At 61.2% G+C, this 22,878-nt stretch overlaps 7 protein-coding genes across 7 annotated transcripts; all 7 read left to right on the top strand.

The window, feature by feature from the left end:
* Positions 1 to 579: 579 nt before the first annotated feature.
* On the top strand, positions 580 to 1,245 carry LMXM_21_1440 (conserved hypothetical protein; the record flags this gene model as incomplete). The annotated part of the gene is made up of 1 exon (XM_003875351.1): positions 580 to 1,245. The coding sequence occupies one exon, from the start codon at positions 580 to 582 to the stop codon at positions 1,243 to 1,245; it is 666 nt and encodes a 221-aa protein (XP_003875400.1).
* Positions 1,246 to 3,497: 2,252 nt separating this feature from the next.
* LMXM_21_1430 (2-oxoisovalerate dehydrogenase alpha subunit,putative) lies at positions 3,498 to 4,937 on the top strand (the record flags this gene model as incomplete). Its single annotated transcript, XM_003875350.1, has 1 exon — positions 3,498 to 4,937. The coding sequence occupies one exon, from the start codon at positions 3,498 to 3,500 to the stop codon at positions 4,935 to 4,937; it is 1,440 nt and encodes a 479-aa protein (XP_003875399.1).
* Positions 4,938 to 6,500: 1,563 nt separating this feature from the next.
* On the top strand, positions 6,501 to 7,310 carry LMXM_21_1420 (conserved hypothetical protein; the record flags this gene model as incomplete). Its single annotated transcript, XM_003875349.1, has 1 exon — positions 6,501 to 7,310. One exon carries the CDS (start codon positions 6,501 to 6,503, stop codon positions 7,308 to 7,310), a length of 810 nt encoding a protein of 269 aa, XP_003875398.1.
* Positions 7,311 to 7,816: 506 nt separating this feature from the next.
* Positions 7,817 to 9,148, top strand: LMXM_21_1410 (conserved hypothetical protein; the record flags this gene model as incomplete). Its single annotated transcript, XM_003875348.1, has 1 exon — positions 7,817 to 9,148. The coding sequence occupies one exon, from the start codon at positions 7,817 to 7,819 to the stop codon at positions 9,146 to 9,148; it is 1,332 nt and encodes a 443-aa protein (XP_003875397.1).
* A 1,035-nt stretch (positions 9,149 to 10,183) lies between these two features.
* On the top strand, positions 10,184 to 11,971 carry LMXM_21_1390 (zinc finger domain-like protein; the record flags this gene model as incomplete). Its single annotated transcript, XM_003875347.1, has 1 exon — positions 10,184 to 11,971. The coding sequence occupies one exon, from the start codon at positions 10,184 to 10,186 to the stop codon at positions 11,969 to 11,971; it is 1,788 nt and encodes a 595-aa protein (XP_003875396.1).
* A 2,873-nt stretch (positions 11,972 to 14,844) lies between these two features.
* Positions 14,845 to 15,906, top strand: LMXM_21_1380 (conserved hypothetical protein; the record flags this gene model as incomplete). Its single annotated transcript, XM_003875346.1, has 1 exon — positions 14,845 to 15,906. One exon carries the CDS (start codon positions 14,845 to 14,847, stop codon positions 15,904 to 15,906), a length of 1,062 nt encoding a protein of 353 aa, XP_003875395.1.
* Positions 15,907 to 18,904: 2,998 nt separating this feature from the next.
* On the top strand, positions 18,905 to 22,054 carry LMXM_21_1370 (hypothetical protein, unknown function; the record flags this gene model as incomplete). Its single annotated transcript, XM_003875345.1, has 1 exon — positions 18,905 to 22,054. One exon carries the CDS (start codon positions 18,905 to 18,907, stop codon positions 22,052 to 22,054), a length of 3,150 nt encoding a protein of 1,049 aa, XP_003875394.1.
* Between the last annotated feature and the right edge of the window lie 824 nt (positions 22,055 to 22,878).

The raw sequence follows: 22,878 nt of genomic DNA, 5'->3' as shown, positions 1-22,878 counted from the left end.
CTATCGAAAAAAGGGGGAAAAGGAAGAGAAACGCGGGTGGCAGTCTCCACTGACGTTCTCGTCCATGTCGGGGGGGGGGGCAGCGAAGGCCACCTCGAGGTGCCTGCATGCGGGTGTGTATATATACATATATGCATCATGCTCTCTACCTTGCTGATGCTTTTTTTGAGGGGAGATGCAGCGGCCATCCTTCGCCACTGACGCTCCCCCCCGCTGCATCTCCTGTGTTTACCGGACTTCCTCGCACAACACCCCTCCCCCCGCCTCCTCCTTCCATTCATCGAGGATATTACCACATGAAGCACCTCAAGCCCAAGCACACGACCCCCCCCCGCACTCCTCGCTGTCGTGAGGTGACCCTGTGTAAGACTCCACTTCCTGTCCCTCACCCCCTCCCACCCCCCCTCACTCGATCCGTGCGGAGGAATTATCCTCTCGAAACGTGAACTCTGCTTGGTGTGTTGGCGCGCGCCACCGACAAGGCGTGGAAGAGAAAAAAGGGCAGAGCCGAGGCGCTGCACGGGTGGGAAGGTGACGGTTATTGTGTGCCATCATCTCTCTTCCCTTAGCTTTTAGCCCATGTCGCGCTTCTACACGACCAAGGAGGTGCGAGAGCACGCCTTCCACGACGACGCATACGTCTCACTGAATGGCAAGGTGCTCGACCTCACATCGCTCATCGCTGCCTACAAGGAAATGCCGAAGTTTGCACACCTCACGAAACCGCTCGTGCAGGTGGCCGGCACAGACATCTCGCACTGGTGGGATGCCGAGGCGGACGACCTGCGGTCGTGTGTGGATGTGAATAGCGGCATGCGCACTTACGCGATGCCGCTGGGCCGCGTGCCACACATGCCTACCATCTACCCCGACTCCAACATCGACCTCAACTACGACATTCCGTGGTGGAAGGACCCGCAGTATATCATCGGAGCCCTGACGAGCCGTATGCGTCGAATTCGCATTGTGAATACGCTCACAGGCGACGAGACAACGCTGGAGGTGTGTGCGGAGGAAACCCTAGAAGAGCTCCTGCGTGAGCGCTACCTCTCCATTAACGCCCACGCGCGCAGTTATACGTGGGTGCGGCTAGACCCCGACCCGCGCGAACTCGACATGTCTCGCACACTCGAGGACAACGGCATCCATGACGAAGCAGACTCCTTCGAGGACTTGGGACTGAACGCAGACTACTACATCCCTGCCATTCACCTGTACTATAACGATGACCTGACGGAGGCATAGGGTGCCACCGCAACCGCAGCGGTCGCCACAAGGGCAGCGATGGCGAAGAGGGCAGGATGACCCCCCTCCCTCCCTCCCAGTCAGCCCGCGCATGTGTCTGCAAGAGGGGAGGCCGTCTGCCACCATTCCAAGGGAAGTTGCTGGGGGCGGCAGTCGGTGACGTGGCAGAATGTGATCGCTTCGATGTACACTACTACTGGCAAGCTGTATGGGGTTGTGCCGGTGCGCTCATGTGCATGCGTGTGTGCGCGCACGTGTGTGTGCTCGTGAAGGGTGCGTGTCTCTCTCTGCCTTTCCACCATATCTACATGCAGCTCATTGTACGATTCACTTGGTGCACTTGTGTGTCTTCATTAGCGTGTATTTGTGTGTGTGTGTTGGGGGAGGGGGGGAGGCTGGACATTGAGCGACATGCACACCTCCACCCCCTCCCAACACACACACACACACACACACCTTTGCACCAACGAGAACGCGAAAGAAAAAGAAAAGAGGAAGCGAGGACGTGACCAGGGCAGCCACTGCGTGCATCCCTCCCTCGCCTTCTCCCTAAGCAGGCAGCGCCGACGGGAAGAAAAGTTGGTGCCGAAAGGGCGCGATGCAGTGACGGGTTTGGTTCACTAGCGCACTTTATTCACTTGCGGAGAACTTCATTGTACCGCTGCAGCGTGGGGCACGAAGTGGCCGCTGCTTTTCCTTTCTCCGATCACGACGGCGTCGGTTGGCGGCACACAACTGCCACGCTCATAGTGGTGCGAGGGGGGACTGCCTTCACACCCGGTGCGTGCATGCGCATCGATCCTACTCCAGGCTGCGCGTCACTCTCCTCCTGTGTATGTGCGCACGCGTCCACTCTACCGCCACTCCCTTCTTTCTCTCCCTCGCTTTATGTGCCTCAGTCCCTTCTATTTCGTGGCACCGATTGTCCCGCATCACACACACACACACACACACGCACGCAGACACGGACGCGCGTGAAGGATCGCCTGCCCACTCCCCTATCCGCCGCTGCATACCACCACACTAACCCGCTCATTGTCTCGGCTGCCGGTGATTGTGTCCCCACAGCACACCTTGCTGCCCATCCATTATAGCGCTCATCTCCTCCCCGCCTTTACGCTGCTCTTACACACGCACACTTCACATCAACGCCTTTTTCCTTTCCTTTTGCGCGCGTGCTTGATTGCCTGCCTGCGTCGGTGTGTGTATCTGTGTGTGTGTGTGTGTGTGACCGTGCTTTCACAGCTGAGCAACAAGGTCAGCCGACGTACGCGTGCGCACGCACGCATGCACAGAAGCCTTCTGTTTTCTCCTCACTCCCTCACACAAGTCACACCTTCCCCCACTCGCGCCTCTGTTCCCCGCCACAGCGCAACGTCTACACCCCTCACTTGAATCCCTCCTACTCAAGCTCCATCGACGACAAGCGCTCTCACATCTCTCGCTGACATTCTCTCTATCACTACACCCTCACCCCCACCCCCACCCCCACCACCAAATACGCACTCGTGAGTGTGTCCGCGTATTTCTCCCGCACCTTACCCCCTCCGCCACATGTCTTGGTCTTTCTGAGGCTTCGCCATTCCCTCGCCTCCCTCCCCCCTCCCTCCCCCACACACACCGTCTTCCGCACCCCCGTTTTTCTCACCTCCTTCGTGTTCATCCTATCCTCTCCCGTTGGCCCACCCTCCCCAGTGGTGCACACGCAGGCGTTTGTTTTTCGTTTTTCGTTTCTTCCATATCTGTCGTAGAACTGTGCGGTCTCCCTGACGATTTCCTTATTATTATCTGTACGTGTGCGTGTGTGTGCGTGTCGCTCGCCACCGTCGCTGCGCTTTGTTGTGTGTCTGCATGTATAAGTATTTATTATTTATTTATCACCTTTTCTTTTTCGTCTGTTTCCGCGCGTGCGTGTTCGTCTCTGTGTGTGTGAGTGCATGAACTCGGTGAAGCACATCTAAAGGATTGTCCTTGGCCCTCACACACACGCCTCACCACCACCACCACCCTCCTCCTCCTCATCCTCCCCCCTTCAACCGTTATTCCTCAGAGAGAAGTCTCTCCCGTTTCTCTCCCTCTCTTCTTCCCTTTTTTCGTATCTCTGTGCGCGTGCGTGTCTTCGTTTTCGATTCTGGTGAAATCACACGCCACCAACTTGCGCTTCCCTCACCTCACCTCCCCTCCTGTCCCCCCCTCTCCCGTGACCTTCCGCCGTCTCTGACCTACTCACCACTCCTTTCCAAATCTGTGCCATGTTTCACATCTCTCGTGCAGTGCGCTGCAACGCACTCGCCACCGCCATCGCTGGCCGTACCGCGCTAAGTGACGCGATACGCCAGGTGCAGAAGGTGTGGAATCTTGACTTCAAGGATGGACCGGCTACCACGAGCACGCTGGCGTTCAATGACGAGCCTGACCCGGCCGCACCGATCTTCCATGTGCTCGATTTGCAAGGCCGTGTCGTTGTGGAGGACACGGCGGACAGCGGAGCCCCTGCAGCAACGCCTTCAACCGTCGATGAGGCTGGCAAAATCGAACTGCAGAGCGCCGAGCTTGGGGAGGCATTTCGCTACCATGCAAAGGATGAGACGAGCGTCATCACTCGCGAGGTGGCGGAGCGCATGATGTCGGCGATGCTGGCGCACAACACCATGGATAAGATAATGCTAGAGGCGCAGCGGCAAGGTCGCATCTCCTTCTACATGACGATGTTCGGCGAGGAGGCCGCCGTGATCGGCGCGGCGGCTGGGCTGGCCAGCAACGACGAGCTCTTCGCGCAGTACAGAGAGGCTGGTATCCTGACGTACCGCGGCTACACTATACCCGAGTTTATCGCGCAGTGCATGGGCAACTGCGAGTGCGATTTGAAGGGCCGTCAGATGCCCATCCACTACGGCAGCAACCGTCTGCATGCTCAGATGGTTAGCTCCCCACTCGCCACGCAGATCCCGCACGGCGCCGGCGCCGGCTACGCGTTCCGGTTAGAGAACCAGGCGCTGGAGAGGAGGCTGCCGGCTGGCACGCTGCTGTCGACGATTCCGGAAGCGCGCATCTGTGCCACCTTCTTCGGCGAGGGAGCCGCGAGCGAGGGCGACTTCCACGCGGGGCTGAACTTCGCTAGCACCGTCGGCTCGCACACCCTCTTCTTTGTGCGCAACAATGGCTACGCCATCTCCACCCCGACCCACAGCCAGTACATGGGCGACGGCATCTTGAGCCGTGCGGCAGGCTACGGCATGCCAGCCGCCCGCGTCGACGGCCTCGATGCGCTGGCGGTTTACCATACGGTGCGCAAGGCACGTGAAATGATCCTGAACAACCACCGGCCCGTCCTGGTGGAGGCACTGACGTATCGCCTCTCACACCACTCGACCTCGGACGACAGTACCGCGTACCGCTCGCGGGACGAGATTGAGCACTTTGCAGAGACCTTTAGCCCCATCGAGCGCTTCGAGCGCTTCATGGCAGAGCGCGGTTGGTGGACGCCCGTGCAGTCGAAGGAGGTTGTCGAGAAGACCCGGAAAGAGGTGCTTAGCGAGCTGCGTCGGCAGGAGAAGCTGCCTGCATGGCCGGTATCGACCCTCTGCGATGACGTCTTTGAGCATATGACGCCAGAGCTGGAGCGACAGAGGGCGCAGCTGGTGGAGCACTACGAGGCACACCGGTCCATCTACGATCAGGAGAAGCTTTAGTGCCGCGGCGAGGGCTGCAGACGCAGGTGGCAGGAGACATGCGAGGCGGGTGGGTAGCCCACACGCACTCACGCCACGTTACAACATCGTGCGGTGCAGCATTGCCGTTGCATCTCCCAGCATCCCCCTCCTTACTCACGTGGGCCACGGCACCATCTTCTCCCTTTATGGTTTTGTGCCTGTACTCCACACACACACACGGCCCAGTGCGTGGTATGACAGGGCCCAGTACCAGCGCACCCCTCCCGACCTGACTCTCTGCGTGTGTGAGGGAGGCAGCCCGGTGCCCGCAACGCAGGGAAGTTAGAGCGACCGGCGACATTGCACACGCCTGTGCCGTCCATGTGCTAGGCAGAGTGCCACGGCTACTCAAAAGGCATCCCCCCCCCCCCGGTCTTCACGCTGCCTCCTGCTGTGGGGCGCCTGAGTGCCGCCCTGAGGGGTTATGCACCAGTGGTGGCGCCACCTGCACAGCGGGCGGATGGGGGGAGGGAGCAGAGTGTGAAGCAGGGGTCGTGCTCTCGGGGGACTGTGTCAGAGCCGGATACGGTGTAGTTTAGCGGATGTCATGTGCCAGGGAAACGGACGCATTTTGAATGGAAACGGAAATATCAAGCGAAGACGAATGGGGTTCTGGTACCCGTGTCGCTCGAATTCTCGTGTCTGGAGGTGGCACCTCGTCCGGCGCCGGTGCGTGTCTGTGCGGCACGGGCGCACGCTTGTTGATGTGTGGACGCGGGTGCGTCGCCTCCTCTCCATTTCTCCTCCCTGTCCTCCTCGCCTGTAGGTAAGGCGAGAGACACTCGATGTTGTTCCTTCGAACGATTGTTTTTTTTGATTTGCCAGCTCACGTTATGTTGTGCCGCGGCGTGAGGCGACTGAGGGGGAAACATGGCGCACAGGCAGGGACGCTGACAGGGCTACTCCGGGACGTCCCTGGCCTGTGAATCGCCGACTTCCTTCTTGGGACCGTGCGGCATCCGCCCCAGACCACCCCTAGCCAACCCCTGCTGCCTCTACTACAGACACCACCGCCTCCGCCCCCTCGAGCAGGACCTGGAACGTGACCCACTCGTATCGAGCCATTTAGTCCACACCGAAGCTTCGGTGTGGTGCCCATCGCGCAGCGCGTATGCGAGGGACGGACGAGGAGGAAGAAAAAGCTCCCGCTAGATGCATGGCGTTGATTCGATGGGCTGGGTGGCGCGTCCTAGCCCACCGGGGGTTGTTGCCGCGGCGCAGCAGAGGGTCAAGTGAGCTGTGGTGTTGTGCATGCGTGTATACGTCTTGTCGTATTCGCGGGTGGTAGAAGGGGCACACCGTTACCAAGAAAAAAAACGACCAACCAAAAGCCAGCGATCCTGCCGATACAGCTCTGCACGGATGTTGGATAAGTCCATCGGACTCCCTCCTCCCCCCCCCCCACACCCTTACCCATTTTTTTTTCCGTATCGCTCTCGCTCTTCCGCACGCACGCACGTTGGCAAACCCTCACACCTCCCTCCATTGATGGAACACACGCGCCCGCCAAGAGCGACCGCACCACAAGGCCGTTCATCACCCATGATGCGTTTCCGTGGCAGCCACTACCAGCAGTTGCTGACACAGCTGCCACGCAATCTGCTTGTTTTCGACGGGCATTGCCGGATGTGTCAAGCGCGCGTGCGTTACGTGCTGGAGCGTAATTTCAGCTTTTTTAGCCTCTTCAGCTACGCGACAAGGAAAGTGGAGGACGAGATCGCGGAGGGTCTGGACCGCCACCGGATCTACTTCGCCTCTCTCGACTCCAAGGAGGGAGCCAATGTGCGCCGCCTATTCTTCCAGCGTGCGTCGTCGTCCTCTGCATCGCGTGCGTCTTACTCGGCGGCGCTGCCACAGCTGGTGCTTCCTGTGCCCGAGGACCTCGTGCTTGTGTTCATCGAGAAAGTGCCTTCCCAGACAGCCAGCTTCCTCGCCTGCTTGCGGCCGGGTGGCCTTGCCGCGGATGACCGCACACTCTTTGAAGGCAAGACAGCAGCCTCCTACGGTCGTGGCGCAACTACCTCTACGTCGACGGCGACGTTTTCCACTGCCAGTTCACGCCTCGTCAACGCTGCCGAGACAGACCTCCTCGTCTCCACCAACTACACGGCCATGTGCCGGGTTGGCATGCACCTCGATCGCTTCCTCACGCGCACCATCTTCCGCTTTCTCTACTGCGCAGTACCGACCTCGGTGGGCAACTGGTGGTTTGAGCGATATGTGTGTCGCCGTCGGAAGAACATCTGGGGCACCTCGGAGCAGGATGCGGTGAAGGAGTGCGACATTATTGAGGGAATGCGGGAGCGTCGGTGGGCGTGGCGAGGGGTCAGCAGCAACTCGCTGCAGCGATAGGTGGGACAGGGATGGAGAAATGCGAGGGTACGCGCCAGTGCCGCCGCAGCGGCAATGCATGGGTAAGGCGACTCCGTGCTGGTGCCATCTGCTTGTACTCCGTCTCACTCTCCCGCCCCGACCCTTCCTGTCCCTCTCTCTTTCTCACGCCACCCATTTCGTCAGACCGAGGGAGTTCCTTCTCCGTCCATCATCACACAATCTGTTGGCAAGTCCATCGCAGCGATCACGGTTATCGGAACGCCCCAGCGCATCACAGAGTGCAGCTACACATACGCATCAACGAAAATGGACGGAGGAAAGTCCACGCCTCGTCCCCTCCCGCCACCCCCGCCACCATCTCCTGTGTGGACCCAAATACGAAAGTGTGCATGGCGTGCTGACGGGGCAAACTACAGGAACGCGCTTCAAGATGAGGGACGGCTACGGAAAGGCGGAGGAGGCGGTCTTTGTGTCACCGCCACGTCGGCTCTCTCCCCCTCCCCCACACCCTTTTTCTTTCGTTCATGCAGCCTCGGTGCCCCCACTGCCGTCAGGCTCTGCATCGCGCACAGACCTTCACCGATGTGCGGGCAAGCAGCTGCCCATTTCCCTCCGTCTTCCGTCCCCCTCTTCTCTTGTCGCCAGTGCCTTGTCGGAGCAGGAGTTCACTGCGCAGCGACACAGAAACGTGCACACAACTGCCAGTGGCACAGACCGAGGCGAGAGGTGCCCCAGCTGCTGCTGTTGCCGCCGGTGGTCGTGGCGGTGGCCCCATCGACACCTCTCCTGCGCAGCGTTCTCACGCTCTTGTCGCGGTGTTCTTCCTGTTTTCCACGTTAGTCGATATGAACAGCGCCACGCCCGCTGCCCGTGTCCTCGCTGCGGTCGTGCCTCTATCACATCTACGCCGTCGGCGCACAGCTGCACCGTCGCCTCCGCCGTTTTCACTGTCGCCGCTGCACGCGGCGTGCGCCTCCGCCACGGCTCGTCGCCCGTTCACCTCCTCGCTTCTCAGCAAACTCGGAGACTCAGTCGCCTCCAAGGTGTCACAGCTCGCCGGGAGCGTCTGGCTGCCGGATGAAAAACTCGTGACGGAGCCGCGGCGAAAGTTCGAGCCGCAGCGCGTCGCCAACACGAGTCTGGCAGAGCGCCTCGCGGCTCAGCGAACTGTGCGGCAGCGTCTCGTGCCGACGAGGGTCCAGGTTGACAAATCGCGTCAGTACGTTGAGTTCACATGGCCTGAGGACGCCGTCGAGGTGATGCGCTGCGTCTCTCTCGAGGCAGACTCGCCTGACCCGACCGAGCCGCCTATAACCTCACCGGAAAAATCTTCTTCGAGGCCTGCTACGGCACCTGTGACCAGCCCCGCATCTGCAGGGCCGGCCGCCTCGTTGCAGGCGCCGGAAGGGGCCGCTGCTTCTGCTCATCGCGCGCCCGCTGGAGAACTGATGAGAACGCCTTTGCCGGCTCTCCACTCGCCTTGCGTCCCTTCTGGCATGCCGCTTCGGACGCGCGCACTGGCCGAGTACCTGCGCGTCTACACCCCTAGCACGGATGGCGCTCTCGGCAGCAAAGATATCATCATCTACGGACGTCGCGGCATCACGATTACGAAGATCATTCCCGTCGGCAGCTACGCCCTGCGCTTTGTCTTTTCCGACGGCCACAGTGGCGGCATCTACAGCTATGAGTACCTTTACTATCTCACTAGTCCTAGCACCAAGTACGGCCTCATGCGGGGGTACATCACAGAGGTGCGGCAGCGTCGCAAGTCGCGCGACCCGCCAAGGCGTGCCCCCTCCATCAAGTACGCCAAGATGATCGTGCAAAATGCGGCGACAGCGCCGAAGCACTAGATCACTGCACACACGTTGATCGACTACCCGACCGCCTTGCCCACGTCGTCGGCGCACGTTTGTCTGTGTGTGTGCCACCACGTGTCATCAGAAGGTAGCCCAAACAGGGGAACAGCGAGACGGAGAGGTACTTGAGGCATCCGCAAGACATGGCAAGAGAGTGCGGCGAGGATACACACACACATACACACACGGCCCACTGCGTGGTATGACAGGGCCCAGTACCACCGCCCCCCCCCTCCCCTCCCCTCCCGAGTGTCTGCGTGTGTGAGGGAGGCAGCCCAGCAGCCCCTGCCTAAACCTCCCCAATGCCGGGCCACTCCTGGTGGTGGCAGGCCCCGGCGCCCGCAACGCGGGGAGGTCAGAGCTATTCAGCGCTACGGATGTTGGCGGTCAGGTCCTGCATGGAGCTGCGTCGACGCCACCTGCGCAGCGGGCGGATGGAGGGAGGGAGGGAGCAGAGGGCGAGGCAGGGGCCGTGCTCTCAGGGGACTGCGTCAGAGTCGGATACGGTGTAGTTTAGCGGATGTCATGTGTCAGGGAAACGGACGCCCCTTGAAGAAATACCAAAGAGATGGGCATCCAGGGGACGGGGAGGGGGGGATAAGTCGTATGGCAATGCAGTGGCGTACAACACTCTCCTCCGTTCTCCCACCACGGACATGCACGGATGCGTGTGTAGGTTGAAAAAGGTGTTGTGGGCGCGCGCGTGTCTGTGTGTGGGGGGGGGGGAAGGGTGTCGACATGGCGGCTCTCTCCGTCGCACTTTGCATGCATCGTCTTTAGGCAAATTCTGTTTCCTTTTCGTCCTCCTCCGTTGCATCGACGCTGCTTTCCCCAACGTGTTTCACGTCGCACCCACCACCCCACACCCCGTCGGCTTTTGTGGGTTTCGCTTGAGCAGCGTTGCTCAACCACCCTGCTCTCGCTATGCATGTGTCGAGCCGCACACACACACACACACGTACTACGATTTTATAAAACTTACGGATCCCACCGGTAGAGCGTCTGCGCAAGCGGCAGTCGAGGACGGCGATGGACAATGGGGATCTCCTTCGCTACGCACTGCAGAGGCGCGAATACCTCGTCGCCATGTGGCTCACTCTTCAGCAGCGCTGGTTCGTCACGTCCTTCAACTCCTCGACGCGGGTCGTGGGCTGGGCCGTCGTTGCATTTGGCGTGGGCCTCGTCACCTTCACTGTGGTGACATTTGCGCGCAACGTGGTGCCGGTGCTCACCACGCCAGGCACCCTCCCCTATGTGCTTCTACAGTGCCTCCTTGTGCTTGTCTCCTTCAACATCTATGTCAACTATTTCTGCTCGACAGCATTCTCGAGGCACATCGGCCGAGCACCGCCAGCTTACACGTATCGGGGCCCGTACGCCACCAATACGGCCGGGGCTCACCACGACGGCTCCGACTCCTCAGAGGACAGTGGCGATGACGGCGCGCAAGAAGGCGATGGTAGCCCGTGGGTGTATGGCAGCACGCAGATGAGCTCCGTTGTCGCTGGTGTCCCGTTATCGCAGCACGCGTCTTCCTCTCCGCGCCCCTGCACGGAGGCACCGCGAGGCCCCTTCGACACTACGCTCGACGACTCCCCGTCGCCTCGAGTGCCTGTGCCGGCGGTTACGGGAATGGCGACACCGTTGCAACCGCTGCTCCCGACGACCAACTTTCCCGGCATTCGCGTTGTGCGAGTCTTTAGGGGCGACGAGAGCGTGGACGGAGACGCCGCTGCCACGGTGCCGCTACACCAGCAAAAAGCTGGCGTTGCCTGTAGGAGAGGTAGCATGCGCTCGCTACTCGCTTGTCTCACCCGTCTTACCCGGAGTGCTAGTGCTGTGTTCCATGTGCTAGGGTGCCACTGGTGCCACCTGCCGAATCGGCCAAAGACAGTGGCATCGCTGGACACACTTCTCGAACTCGAAGCGATTGCTGGAACCGCTGAGCGCTACCCGCCGCGGCTGCGAGTCGCTCGCGTGCTGGACGTGCCGCGGCGCTACTGTCATCACTGCCGCCGCCTGAAGGCGCCGCGCGAGCACCACTGCGCGATATGCAACGAGTGTGTCACGAAGATGGACCACCATTGCCCGTGGATCAACAACTGTGTCGACGCGGAGAACCAGCGCTACTTCCTACTGTTTGTGTGGTGGCTGTGGGTGGGCACCTTGCTGGCCACCGGCTTCCTGGGCTACGGCTACATACGTGAAAACAGCAACGCCCGCAAGCTTCGGCGACTGCGCGCGCAGTGGAAGACGTCGCCAAACAAGGCCGCTGTGGAGGCGAAACTGCGTGCCCTGCACATGCCCTACGGCCCTGCCGGTGTACTGCTTACATCGTATTTAGCAAGGCTGACACTGGGCGTGGCGGTCATCGTCTGTCTCTGCATGTCGCTCTTCCTGTACGTCAACAGGCGCCTGGTGTTGGAGAACACGACGGCGATCGAGAGCATTTACGTGCATGAGAAGCGCACGCACGTCTACCAGTCCACCAACTTTACGTACCGCAGCCCGTACGACTTGGGGAAGTGGCTGAACTTCATCGACCTCTTCTCCACCGCGCGTGACCCGCTGGTGAAGATGGTGCTGAGGGCGGAGGCGGAGACGGATAGGAGAGCCATAGCGACCCGCCCCGGCGGCTGTGCAGACAACCGTGGATGGCGCTGGACGGCTGCCGCCAGGCGTTTGGCGCAACGCGTGGGAATCGTCGTGTGGCTCACCGGCTTTCCAACGTTCCGGCCAATCTACGGGGATGGAGTGCACTACCCCACATTTGACTTGCTTGCGTCCGGTGAGCTGCACCCGCTACTGGCGGAGTAGGCCAAGCAGGGTCGTAGTGTTATAGATGTAAGGCGGGGCGTAGAAGGGGGGAGCGGAGAGTACCGCAGTGGCACCCGTCTATTTGGTTTCCCTTCCCTCTCCGTCATTGACCCGCCACAGCAAACCCCCTCGTGCGCCTCTGATGCTGGCGAGCGCGGTGGCAGGGGTAGGTTGCCAGTGAGTCCATCTACCTTGCTGTCGCACGTAACCGCTTTGGTCCTCTGGCCTCTCCTATTGCTCCCTCACTTTCCTGCCCTTTGCTGGCTTGCTTCCTCGTTGCACCCCTGACCGCCTCCGTGCGGGGTCAGGTGCAGCGCACAGACGAAAAGGTGACCGAGACGTACAGTCTTGAAGTGTGCGCAGGCATGTGAGCGTGCACACACCAGTACGCGCGCTGCTGTTGGAGAGCCGAAGCTCCACAGTGAATCAATGTGGATGCTGAGGCAGGAAGCCACAGGAAAGAATTGCGCCTTGTCCCTATACAAGGCCGCGATTCTGTCTGCAGAGGCGCACTTTGGCCGCCGAGGGGAGAGGTTTTCGCTGAGCTGCCGCCGCCACTACACATGATGCGGCGTCCTCATGAAGGTCTCTCTCCCTTCCCCTTCATGTGGTTGCGCACCTGCTGCTTTGCTGCAACGCGCTCCGATACAAACACAGACACCAGTGTTCCTCTCTCACTGTTCCCCTGTTTGGGCTACCTTCTGATGACGCGTGGTGGTACACACGCACACACGGCCCAGTGCGTGGTATGACATGGCCCAGTACCAACGCCCCCCCCCCCTCCCCTCCCCTCCCGAGTGTCTGCGTGTGTGAGGGAGGCAGCCCAGCAGCCCCTGCCTAAACCTCCCCAATGCCGGGCCACTCCTGGTGGTGGCAGGCCCCGGCGCCCGCAACGCGGGGAGGTCAGAGCTATTCAGCGCTACGGATGTTGGCGGTCAGGTCCTGCATGGAGCTGCGTCGACGCCACCTGCGCAGCGGGCGGATGGAGGGAGGGAGGGAGCAGAGGGCGAGGCAGGGACCGTGCTCTCAGGGGACTGCGTCGGCGCCTTCCTGGGGTGGCGTGTGCCGCCGGCTGCCATGGCACCGCGCGAGGTGGGGCCTTGTGTGTGACAGGGCTGTGGGTGGTAGCGTGGGGCGTTGGGCCGCACGTGTACGAAACAAAAACGCAACTCTCTCTCTAACTCTCGCCGGTAAGGCGTCTGTCTACCCTTCTCATGCATCCCGCCATGCTCGTGCGCCTACGAACTCTCCGTCTGTCCCGTCCTGTCTCTCTCTCCTGTCGCCTCTGAATATGCTCAACGCCCCTCCGATACCCGCACACATACACACACACACATGTGCGCTTGTGTTTGGTCAAAGCGGTGCACACATGGTGCAGCTCTAGCCTTCAGGAAAAAAGTCTAGCGCGACGCGAATTCGAACACATACAACCATGTGCAGCGCTACATCCGTACTCGTGTCCATCCACTCTCCACACACTCTGGTCATAGCTCGTGAGGAGACTCACCTGGCACCCGCCACCTTCCCATCCCCCACTTCTCTTCGCACTCGGTACGTCTAGTCGTTCTCCTCAGCAAGCGCGGCTCTCCTCTGCCCCTCATTCGACCAGCGCATATGCATGTGTGCTTGTCAGTCTCGCTGCGTACTCCGTGACTGTTTTCAGCTGCCGTTGCTACAGGTCCGTTGACGTTGTCGCGCTGTGTTCTCCTTCTCCAGGGGGGTCCTTCCCTGCGGTCCTCTTAGGTTTCTGCATGTGTCTCCGTGCGTGCGGATTTGCCTCCTGGTCGTTCTGCCTGTGAGCGCCACGGACAACGGAGAGCAAGCACAAAATTTCACGAGACCGGTGTTCAAGTCACAAGTTCATCTAGCACGCGGCTGCACTGCCCTCGGCCTCGCCTCTATTCCGTTCTCCGTTGCGGCGTGGGTCTGCCACTTCTCCTACCTCTCTGTTGCCCGCTCTCCCGCGCTTCTCGCTTGTTGCGTGTGCGTCCTCGACACCGGAGCGCTGCGGCCTACCCCTCCCTCCGGCACAGCCTCCGTGTCTGCGCTGTTGCCCCCTCTCCACCCACTCGTTAGCGTTCCCTACGCCACTCTTTGTATTCAAATCACGTCTCGCGTGTCTCTCTTTACATGTGCGTACGTGTGCTTGTGTACACGCCATCCGGTCTCTGGCTTTGCCCCCCCCCCTCCCCAACGTGAGCGCGGCCCCCACCCCCGACACCATTGTCCTAGCACACTCCTCGCATCTTGGGGCCTTTGCTTTTCAAGGACGCACACGCAGACGCGCCCGTCAGCCTTATCGCAGAGTTGTTCGCCTCCGCCACTCCCTCTCCTCAAACGCCTCGGCTGCTGCTCCCTTCTGGTTTGAAGGCATGATTGCATCCTCAAACTCAGCAAGCAAAGACACAACGAGCCACACACACACACACACACACACGCACACGCGCACAGAGCTGGCGAGCGAGCCTGTAGGCAGCCTCAAAAGCCGCCGTTTGCCGTTGTTGGTTGTTGCGCGTGTGATAGGGCAGCTGCGCCGAAGCCCCACCGCCCGTTCTCCCCCTCCCGCCCTCGTGGCCTGTCAGTTTCAGCCCCGCTTCGCCACTTCTTCGTTTGCCTTTCGTCCTCTCCCCCTCGTGCTTGGCATACTCGTGTTTACGTTGGCTCTGCCGAGTGCACCTCTTTGCTTGATCGCCGGACCATCTTTTCGCCTGCCCATCTCGCCCTCCTCTGCTGTTCTTGTTCTTGTCGTTCTTCTACATCGTTGGGTCCGCCTCCGCCTTTGTCGGTGCTCAAGCGTGTGCCTGTGACGCCGCTCTGTCACGCCGGCAAAGCTTACGTGGACGACAGCGCTAAGAGCGAACTCGCTGGGCGACATGATCTTCATTATCATCAATGCGGTGCTCTCCGCGATCCTCCTCATGCTCGTCGTGGTGCCACCGCTCTACATCTACAACCCTGACTATAACGCCGGAGAGTCGAATCGGTTGCCAAGCACTGGCGAGGTCATCCTAGATGAAAGCGTGACTCCGGGCGTGAAGCAGAGGCTGTATCTGCTGTTAATCATCCCGTTGTGCACCACGGTGAACGCTCTCTTCCTGTACTTTGCCTACTACCGCCCGGTGCGTTTTGTCCACTACCGTGTCGAGCTGAACCTGCTGACGCTACGGTTGACCTTGGAGGCGAGGCGACAGCAGCTGCAGAAGAACGGCGTGCTCGCCGTGGGCAACCGCAGCATCGTCGGCTGCAGCGTGTCTGCCTCGAGCTTTGTTATAGCCGGTAGAAGCGTCTCCCCCTTGAACCGCTCAAGGATGTTGGCGCGAAGCGTCCACTTCGATCAAGGCAGCAACCAAGCCCAGAGGCTCGCAAGCACCGTAAACTGGGAGCGGCGTCGGCACGTGCGGCCCAAGAGCGTGCGCAAGGATATGTGGGTGAATTCGGCCGTCTTTGCGGAGATCGGGGACCTGCGCGACCAGGTGGAGCAGCACTTTCTCACAAAGGCAAACGTGGCTGAGGCGAATTTTACGAAGGCGGTGGTGAAAACGGTCGGCGTCTTCGTGTCGCCTACCTCCGTAGCGCTGCTGGGGCAAGTGACAGACGTCGCCGCGGAGGCAAAGCAAGGGAGTGGCTTCTACCTCTCCAGCCGCCAACCGCTGTCCATGCTCAGCGATGGCAAGACCGCCCCGCGGCCCTGGGACAATGTTTCACCACTGGTGCCGGCTGAGGGTCCCCACCCCGGTCACCTGCGGGGCTCCGTCGTGCCGGCGAGCAGCAGCAGCGGCGCCGGCGGTAGCGCGGCGAGCTTTCTCGGCTCGAAATTCGGCCTTTTCCGCGGAGACGAGAACACCTCTTGGGACCGGTATAATACCGACGCAGGCTTGCCACAAGCCTTTCGAGGCAACGTGCTGGAGCGGACGCACGAGCCGGCTGACACGTAAATGTCTCCTGCCGATCTGGAGAACGGCGAGACGGTGGTGCATGCGCATGGGGGGGGTGAGCATAACGGAAGCAGCAGCGGCAGCAGCACCAACAACGGCCACTACGGCGGTGGTGGCGTCATGTGTCACGTTGAGCGTCGCTGCAGCAAATGTGGCGAAAAGCGGCGATAGCCTCACGAGCGCCGCTGTCTGAGGTGCGGTTTTCTATTTTTCCTTTGGTGACTGGAACCCCTATGCTCGCGCACATTGGTATTCTTTCTCTCTTGCAGGATTGGCGGTGGTCCTCGTCATGGTGTGTTGCTGGTCTATGTGGCCTTCCCTTTTCGGTGGTGGGGGGAGCGCTGCACCGCTATCGTTGTTTTCCCGGATGTGGTCATGGTCGTCCGTGTGCCTGTGCCGCGCAGCCGCATGCCTGTAGGTGCTCACCCGCCGCCCTGGCAGCCAAAAATTGTACGTTTTCCTTTGTTGTGTGCATGTATCGGTGCCATCGAGGCCCCAATCCTTCCCTGTCCCGCTTGTCCCACGAACCGGAGCACGAGGTGCCTTCGTGGTGCCTGGAAGGGAGCGAGAGGTATGTTGGGTGGTGGCACAGCACACAGGCGAGGGCTAGCGAGCAGAGAAGTAAAACGAGCAGTCCGGTGGAACCGGCCGGCACGAGAAATTCATGACGCCATGATGCAGCGCAGCGCGTGCGTGTGACTTTGTGAACTCGTGAGCAAAGGATCCGAACCACACACGGCACAAGCACGCCTCTTCTCCCTTCTTCCCCTACGTGCCGGTATTTCCTTTGGTGAAGAGTGTCATGCACGTGGCTGCCGGAAAACGAGGGTGCAGAGGGAGATGCCTTGCACGTGCATGGCGCAGCACCGACCAAGTAGCGCACCCCTTTCTATCCGACACTCTCCGCCTCTCCCCTTCGCATTGACACAGGCACCATCGCTGGTCCTTGTGCTCCCCTTCTATGCCCGTTGTCACCTTCCCTGGCTGACCTCTGTCTTCACTTCTCGTTATTCCCGTCGAATGTCCGGTACCGGATGACGTGGTGTCGCACCTCAGTGCGTGGTATGGCATGGCCCAGTACCAACGCCCCCCCCTCCCCTCCCCTCCCGAGTGTCTGCGTGTGTGAGGGAGGCAGCCCAGCAGCCCCTGCCTAAACCTCCCCAATGCCGGGCCACTCCTGGTGGTGGCAGGCCCCGGCGCCCGCAACGCGGGGAGGTCAGAGCTATTCAGCGCTACGGATGTTGGCGGTCAGGTCCTGCATGGAGCTGCGTCGACGCCACCTGCGCAGCGGGCGGATGGAGGGAGGGAGGGAGCAGAGGGCGAGGCAGGGGCCGTGCTCTCAGGGGACTGCGTCGGTGCCTTCCTGGGGTGGCGTGTGCCGCCGGCTGCCATGGCACCGCGCGAGGTGGGGCCTTGTGTGTGACAGGGCTGTGGGTGGTAGCGTGGGGCGTTGGGCCGCACGTTATATGGCAGAGCAACGGATTGCTGTCGGTGAGGCGAAGGAAAGTAATATCGTCGTTCTTCTTAAGTCCATCACGGTGATGTGTTGGACAGAGCACCAGTGGAGGCTCCCACAGATGCCCAGGCGGATACCCGCACAGGGAGAACAACTGCATGACACAGAAAAGCGTCGAGGAAAGAGAAAGCCCCCTCCCCCCCCCCCGCCCACACGGGGGAAGGGGGGAGCACCAGCGCTGGCAGCGGCATCGGTGCACAACCACAGCCTATGTGCTTATGTATGCACCAGTATGAAAGGCGTGTTGGTATGCCGCCTGCCGGTATGGCCCTCCCGGTGTGCATGCGGCACGATGCCACGCCCACACACACGCCCCAGCAGTCAGATCGGTTGAAGCGAAGATGCGGACGCACTGGATTGTCTCGATGCAGCTCATTCGCTCCCCCCACACACACACACTCGCTCTCCCACCCACCCACCCCCTCCCCCTCCAAACGTTGGCGAAGGAAGTAAGCGTACACACGCTTACATACATATATATATATAGTGTGCACCACATCTTGATTGGCTCTTGGTGGCTTTCGCGTGAGCCCCCTCGCAGAAAAGCTCCTCAAAATCCCTCTCCCACTCACACGCATACAGACGTACGCACACCCACTTCCTCTCCAACTTGCTGATTTTTTTTTTTTGGGCCACGAAGGGGGAGGGGCACACGGCATACTGCGTCGACTCCGATTCTCCTCCATCTTCAACAGGCCGCCCCCCACCCCACCACCCCGCCTTTGTTGCCCCTCCTCTCTGCGGCCGTCTCTGCTGCACAGTCTTCTAGACCCCCTTCCCCTCCCCTTCTCATCTTCACCGGCATTTTTTTTTCGTCTGCTAGCGTGTATACGTTGCGTGCGCAGGAGCGCATAGGGAGGGGGGATCGCTCGCTCTGCTTGGTTTGTCCTTCTTGCTATCGTGGTCGTTGTGCCCTGCTTCAGAGAAGGCGGACATTCGGTGTCCTGACGCAGCGGTGCGCGCGTGTGTGTACACAGTGGAGGCGACACACATACACACACACACACACACACACACGCACACGCATCTCCCTCCGTCTTGCTGTGCTCCCTGGATCTCTCTATCTCAATCTGCCAGGTATCTGCTGCGCCTCCACACGCCCCCTTCCCCCACGTCGTTTTTTGGGAACCCCCTCCCCTTCCCCTCCCCTCCGCATCTTCTCGTTGTGCAGTGCTGACAGAAAACGGGCGCTTCTTTCGCTCTCTCCTGCCGTTCTGTTGCCATTTTTCCCATTTTTTTCGGTGTCCTTTCCCCCGTGACAGCCGCATCAGCGTCACGCCAGCCGCTGTGCTCGAGTGTGCCTGCTTGCCTGTACGCCGTCTCACGTGCCTCACAAAACGAAGGGGGAAAGGCGCGAAGAGCAGAGACGTAAGGAGGCCGTGTGCGTGTGCGCCGTGGGAGGGTAGGAGGGAGAGAAAGGGAGAGAGTGCCGTGCGCGTATTCTGTAAAAGCCGCAGCGGAAGGCTGCGTTCCTGGCGCGAGATGGACGTTTTCGAAAAAGCGGATCAGCAGCACAGGGGTGTGGATGCCGTGGAAAAGTCGGTAGCAGTCAAGGTACCGCTGCCGGCTCTGCTGGATATCAAGGCAGAGGCCCTGCGCTCGAACCCGTCATTCTTCGTCACGTGCTTTTCCACGCTGCTGACAGCGGTGCTGCTGGGGTTGTGCTTCATGATTGTTGGGGTCCCACCCCTGTACATCGCCGTTCGTCAAGGCAGGTGCATCTACGTGGGTGTCATGGTGCCCCTGCTGACAGTGATCGGCACAGTGCTGAGCTACTATGCCATGCAGCACCCGCAGCGCGTGTTCAATTCAGAGGTGGCACAGATCGTCAAGGAAATGGAGCAACACGCAGCGTACTTGAGCACTGCGGTGCACAACGTGGAGACGGAGTTGGAAACACGCCGGGTTACCCTGGCCTTGGCATGTACAGATGAACCGGCCCGCATGTGCAGTTTGCCCATGACCCTGGAAGAGTCGGGGCTGCCGCGCTTCTCTAGAATTGCTGTGCCCGGGGGGGCGGCAGCAAGCATGTCTGCCACACTACCTGTCATTGGCGGCCCCGGCTTCCTTCACGGCATCGACAAGCTCGAGGAGGAGCGGGACTTGATCATCGCCACTGTTCACGTAGGCAAGGAGTGGCAGTGGTTGATGGGCCTGCTAGGGAAGCTGAACCTGCGGAGCTTGACGGGGCCGACGAACCCCGTGGTGCATCACCAACGCATCGCCGTGCATGCCCTGGCGATCAGTGTTGCGCGGGTGGAGCGGATGATCTTGTCGCTGTACTTCTCCTCCTTTGTGCTGAACCGGGCCAATGCAGTTGCACCGGTCAACCTGTTGGGCGTCGCTGCCTCCAAGAGCGTCGCAGGCTGCGGCTCTGTCTTCGGCCACGGCGCAGGGAGGAACCATGAGTCCGCGCACGGGCGCACCTCGACCTCCATGTTTCAGCCGTCGGCGCCAATCATGACATCCGTGAAGCTGCACCCCCCGCACACGCCCGGTCACGAGCTGGGTGACTCGTTCACGGAGAGCGTTTTCACTGTCCCCCGGGAGACGCCGAACGAGAGCAGAGACCGTGCGGAGAGCGGCGGCGCTGGCGAGGAGATGACCTCGCAGCTCACCTCGCTCAATGTGAACGGCGTCTCCTTTGGGAGGGTGAAACTACCGCAGTTTCCGCCGCTGGCCAGCGGGGGCACAGGCTGTAGAGAACCCCAGAAGGTGCAAACCCATCCGCACGAGGGGCCGTCGGCGGCCAGGGGAGCAGCTACTACACCAGCTCCGGTAGAGCGTGTCCTGCACCTGGACACCGACGCCCAATTGACGGACGAGAAGGGACAGAGTCCGAACAACACCTCCGCCAGCGAGCACAGCGTCCGCTCCTTTGCCGACACGAACAAGGCCGACGAAGCGGGTGACCAAGACGGGGGTAGCGGCGATAACCCACCGCCGGCGGTCGGCAAGGGGCGGCGCAGGTCAACCGTGAGCCCCTCATCATCAACGGTGCATGCCGCAACGCTGCGCATCCAGAGTCGCACCGTTGCCGCAGCGGACAACGCGGCAGAAAAGGCGTTCATGGACGCCAACGTGAGCGGCAGCGGGGCCGTCTTCTCGGATTCCCTGAGCATCTTACCGCAGCATCCGAAGCTACGGCTGTCGAGTGGGAGAGATAATGGTGACGGCGTGGTGCGAAGCTGCACAGCTGCACCTCACTCTGACGGAAACGACACCGGGGCGTCACCGACGTCGTCTCCGCAGTCAAAACCACGGCCGGCTTGCTCCACGCGTAGCCGGCAGCCCGGCTCCGCCGTCGTCGCGTACCCCTCCCTCACTCTACACCGTGGGGCACGCTTCATCGGGGACGAGAACAACGTCTTCGCCACAGTGCTGATTCACGTGGAGAAGAGGAACTCGGCATGTGTCTCTCGCCTCTACGGTGCACAGGCGCACGCCAGCTACGACACATCAGCGAATAGGCACTACTTCACCAACGGGGCCGACTCCTCGCTCACGCGCTCCTGTGACTTCCATCCCTTCACCATCTTCCACGTCTCCAATCACAAAGGCCAGCGCGAAGGGCTGACCACGCGGGAGCAACAACTACTGCAGTTTGTGTACTGCCGTCCCGAGGAACCGTCGGCGCTAGACTCCGTGAGCCACCGTTGTGCGACGGACTTGTCCTCGCCAGAGGTTCGCAGCCCTGGACAAAACAGTGGAGTCACGGTTGCCGCTGCCGCAACGACCCACGCGGGCAGCTCCACCGCCAGTTTAGCGCGCGAGACGGCGACTCCGCCTGGCAGCATCCCGCACCACCCCTCTAGCACCGTCCTTACAGGGCCGCGCGTGGACTCCTTTATTCTCGCCATGCAAATCCTGCGAGACCGCCCCATGCGCCTCGCCTTCCTGCCTGTTGTCATGCCACCGGTGCAACCCAAGGGCACGTCGCTGGTCCACAACGACGCCATCCTGCAGCCGGTGAAAGTGGCATGTCGCACGGACTTGGAGAACAGCGGCAGGGAACTGCACCCAACCAGTGGCGGCAGCATCAGCAGCACACCCACGGCGTCGGCGATGACGGTACCGGCACGTGGCCGTCCCAGCAGCTGCGGCGTTGGCAGCTCCGAAGACGGCGCCACGAACCCCACGCCAGTGGCGGCCCGTCGAACACCGTCGCTCACGACGGTGCCGGTGCTGGAGTGCGTGATAGACAACGTGCTCTGCATCGTGACAGCGATAGAAATCACCGTGGACACTTCCTTCAAACGGCCATCTAAGGTGGTTCTCATCGGCGTGTCTCTGGAAGACGTAGCCTCGGAGGGCTCCGAGCGCGGCGAGATGGGCGTGAACGAAGACGAAGGAGTGTCTCAAGACTCAGTGGAGGGTAGCACCGGGACCCAAAGCCTCGAGGGCGCTGGCGAGACGAAACAGCCGGCCGATCTTCGCGGCCTGCTGCGACAGCGGGCAACCGATACGGCGGAGGTGATCCAAAAGGGCATCCGGAGTGTCATGGCTACACCGAGGGGTCGGGTAATGCTGCGGCATGGGAACTCCCGATCAGCGGTATCCCTGAACCGGCACGGAAATGGTGAGCAGTGCACCCTTGGGCAGGAGTTTCGTGAGGTGATCCATCTTGAGTAAGCGGCGACCTCGAAAAGGCTAGCGAGCAACGCCAGGCGGCCTCTTTGTATGCCGCCCGACACCCTTCACCTGTCATCCTGAGACGCGCGCCATGAGCTTGGTGTGCATGCGTGCCTGTGTTTGTTTCGCGTGTATGCCTCTCTCGCTTTGCTCTTCGCTGGCGATGAGCGAGAAACCGTTGGTGGTGGCGGCGGCGAGGAGGGGGGGATGGCGTTGCTCAGCAACGCAAGTGTGAAAAGGGCGAGCTGCCGCCTCGACGACCGCCGACGACGCGACGGTCGCTCTGGTGCTGTGACGCGGTTCGCGGGGTACCCTCTCCCTGGTCCTTGCCCCCTGCCCTCCCTCCACCGTGATGATGAACTCCGTTTCTCTTTCCGCTCTGGTTGCATACCTACACCAATGAAACGGAGTGGGGGTGGAGGGGGAAGGGACACACACACACACGACCCACTGCGTGGTATGACATGGCCCAGTACCAACGCCCCCCCCTCCCCTCCCCTCCCGAGTGTCTGCGTGTGTGAGGGAGGCAGCCCAGCAGCCCCTGCCTAAACCTCCCCAATGCCGGGCCACTCCTGGTGGTGGCAGGCCCCGGCGCCCGCAGCGCGGGGAGGTCAGAGCTATTCAGCGCTACGGATGTTGGCGGTCAGGTCCTGCATGGAGCTGCGTCGACGCCACCTGCGCAGCGGGCGGATGGAGGGAGGGAGGGAGCAGAGGGCGAGGCAGGGGCCGTGCTCTCAGGGGACTGCGTCGGCGCCTTCCTGGGGTGGCGTGTGCCGCCGGCTGCCATGGCACCGCGCGAGGTGGGGCCTTGTGTGTGACAGGGC

The sequence above is a fragment of the Leishmania mexicana genome, chromosome 21 (genome assembly GCF_000234665.1).
Source record: "Leishmania mexicana MHOM/GT/2001/U1103 complete genome, chromosome 21".
NCBI lineage: Eukaryota > Euglenozoa > Kinetoplastea > Trypanosomatida > Trypanosomatidae > Leishmania > Leishmania mexicana.
Note: the sequence above shows the minus strand (reverse complement) of the source record. Positions and strands in the feature narration are given on the sequence as shown.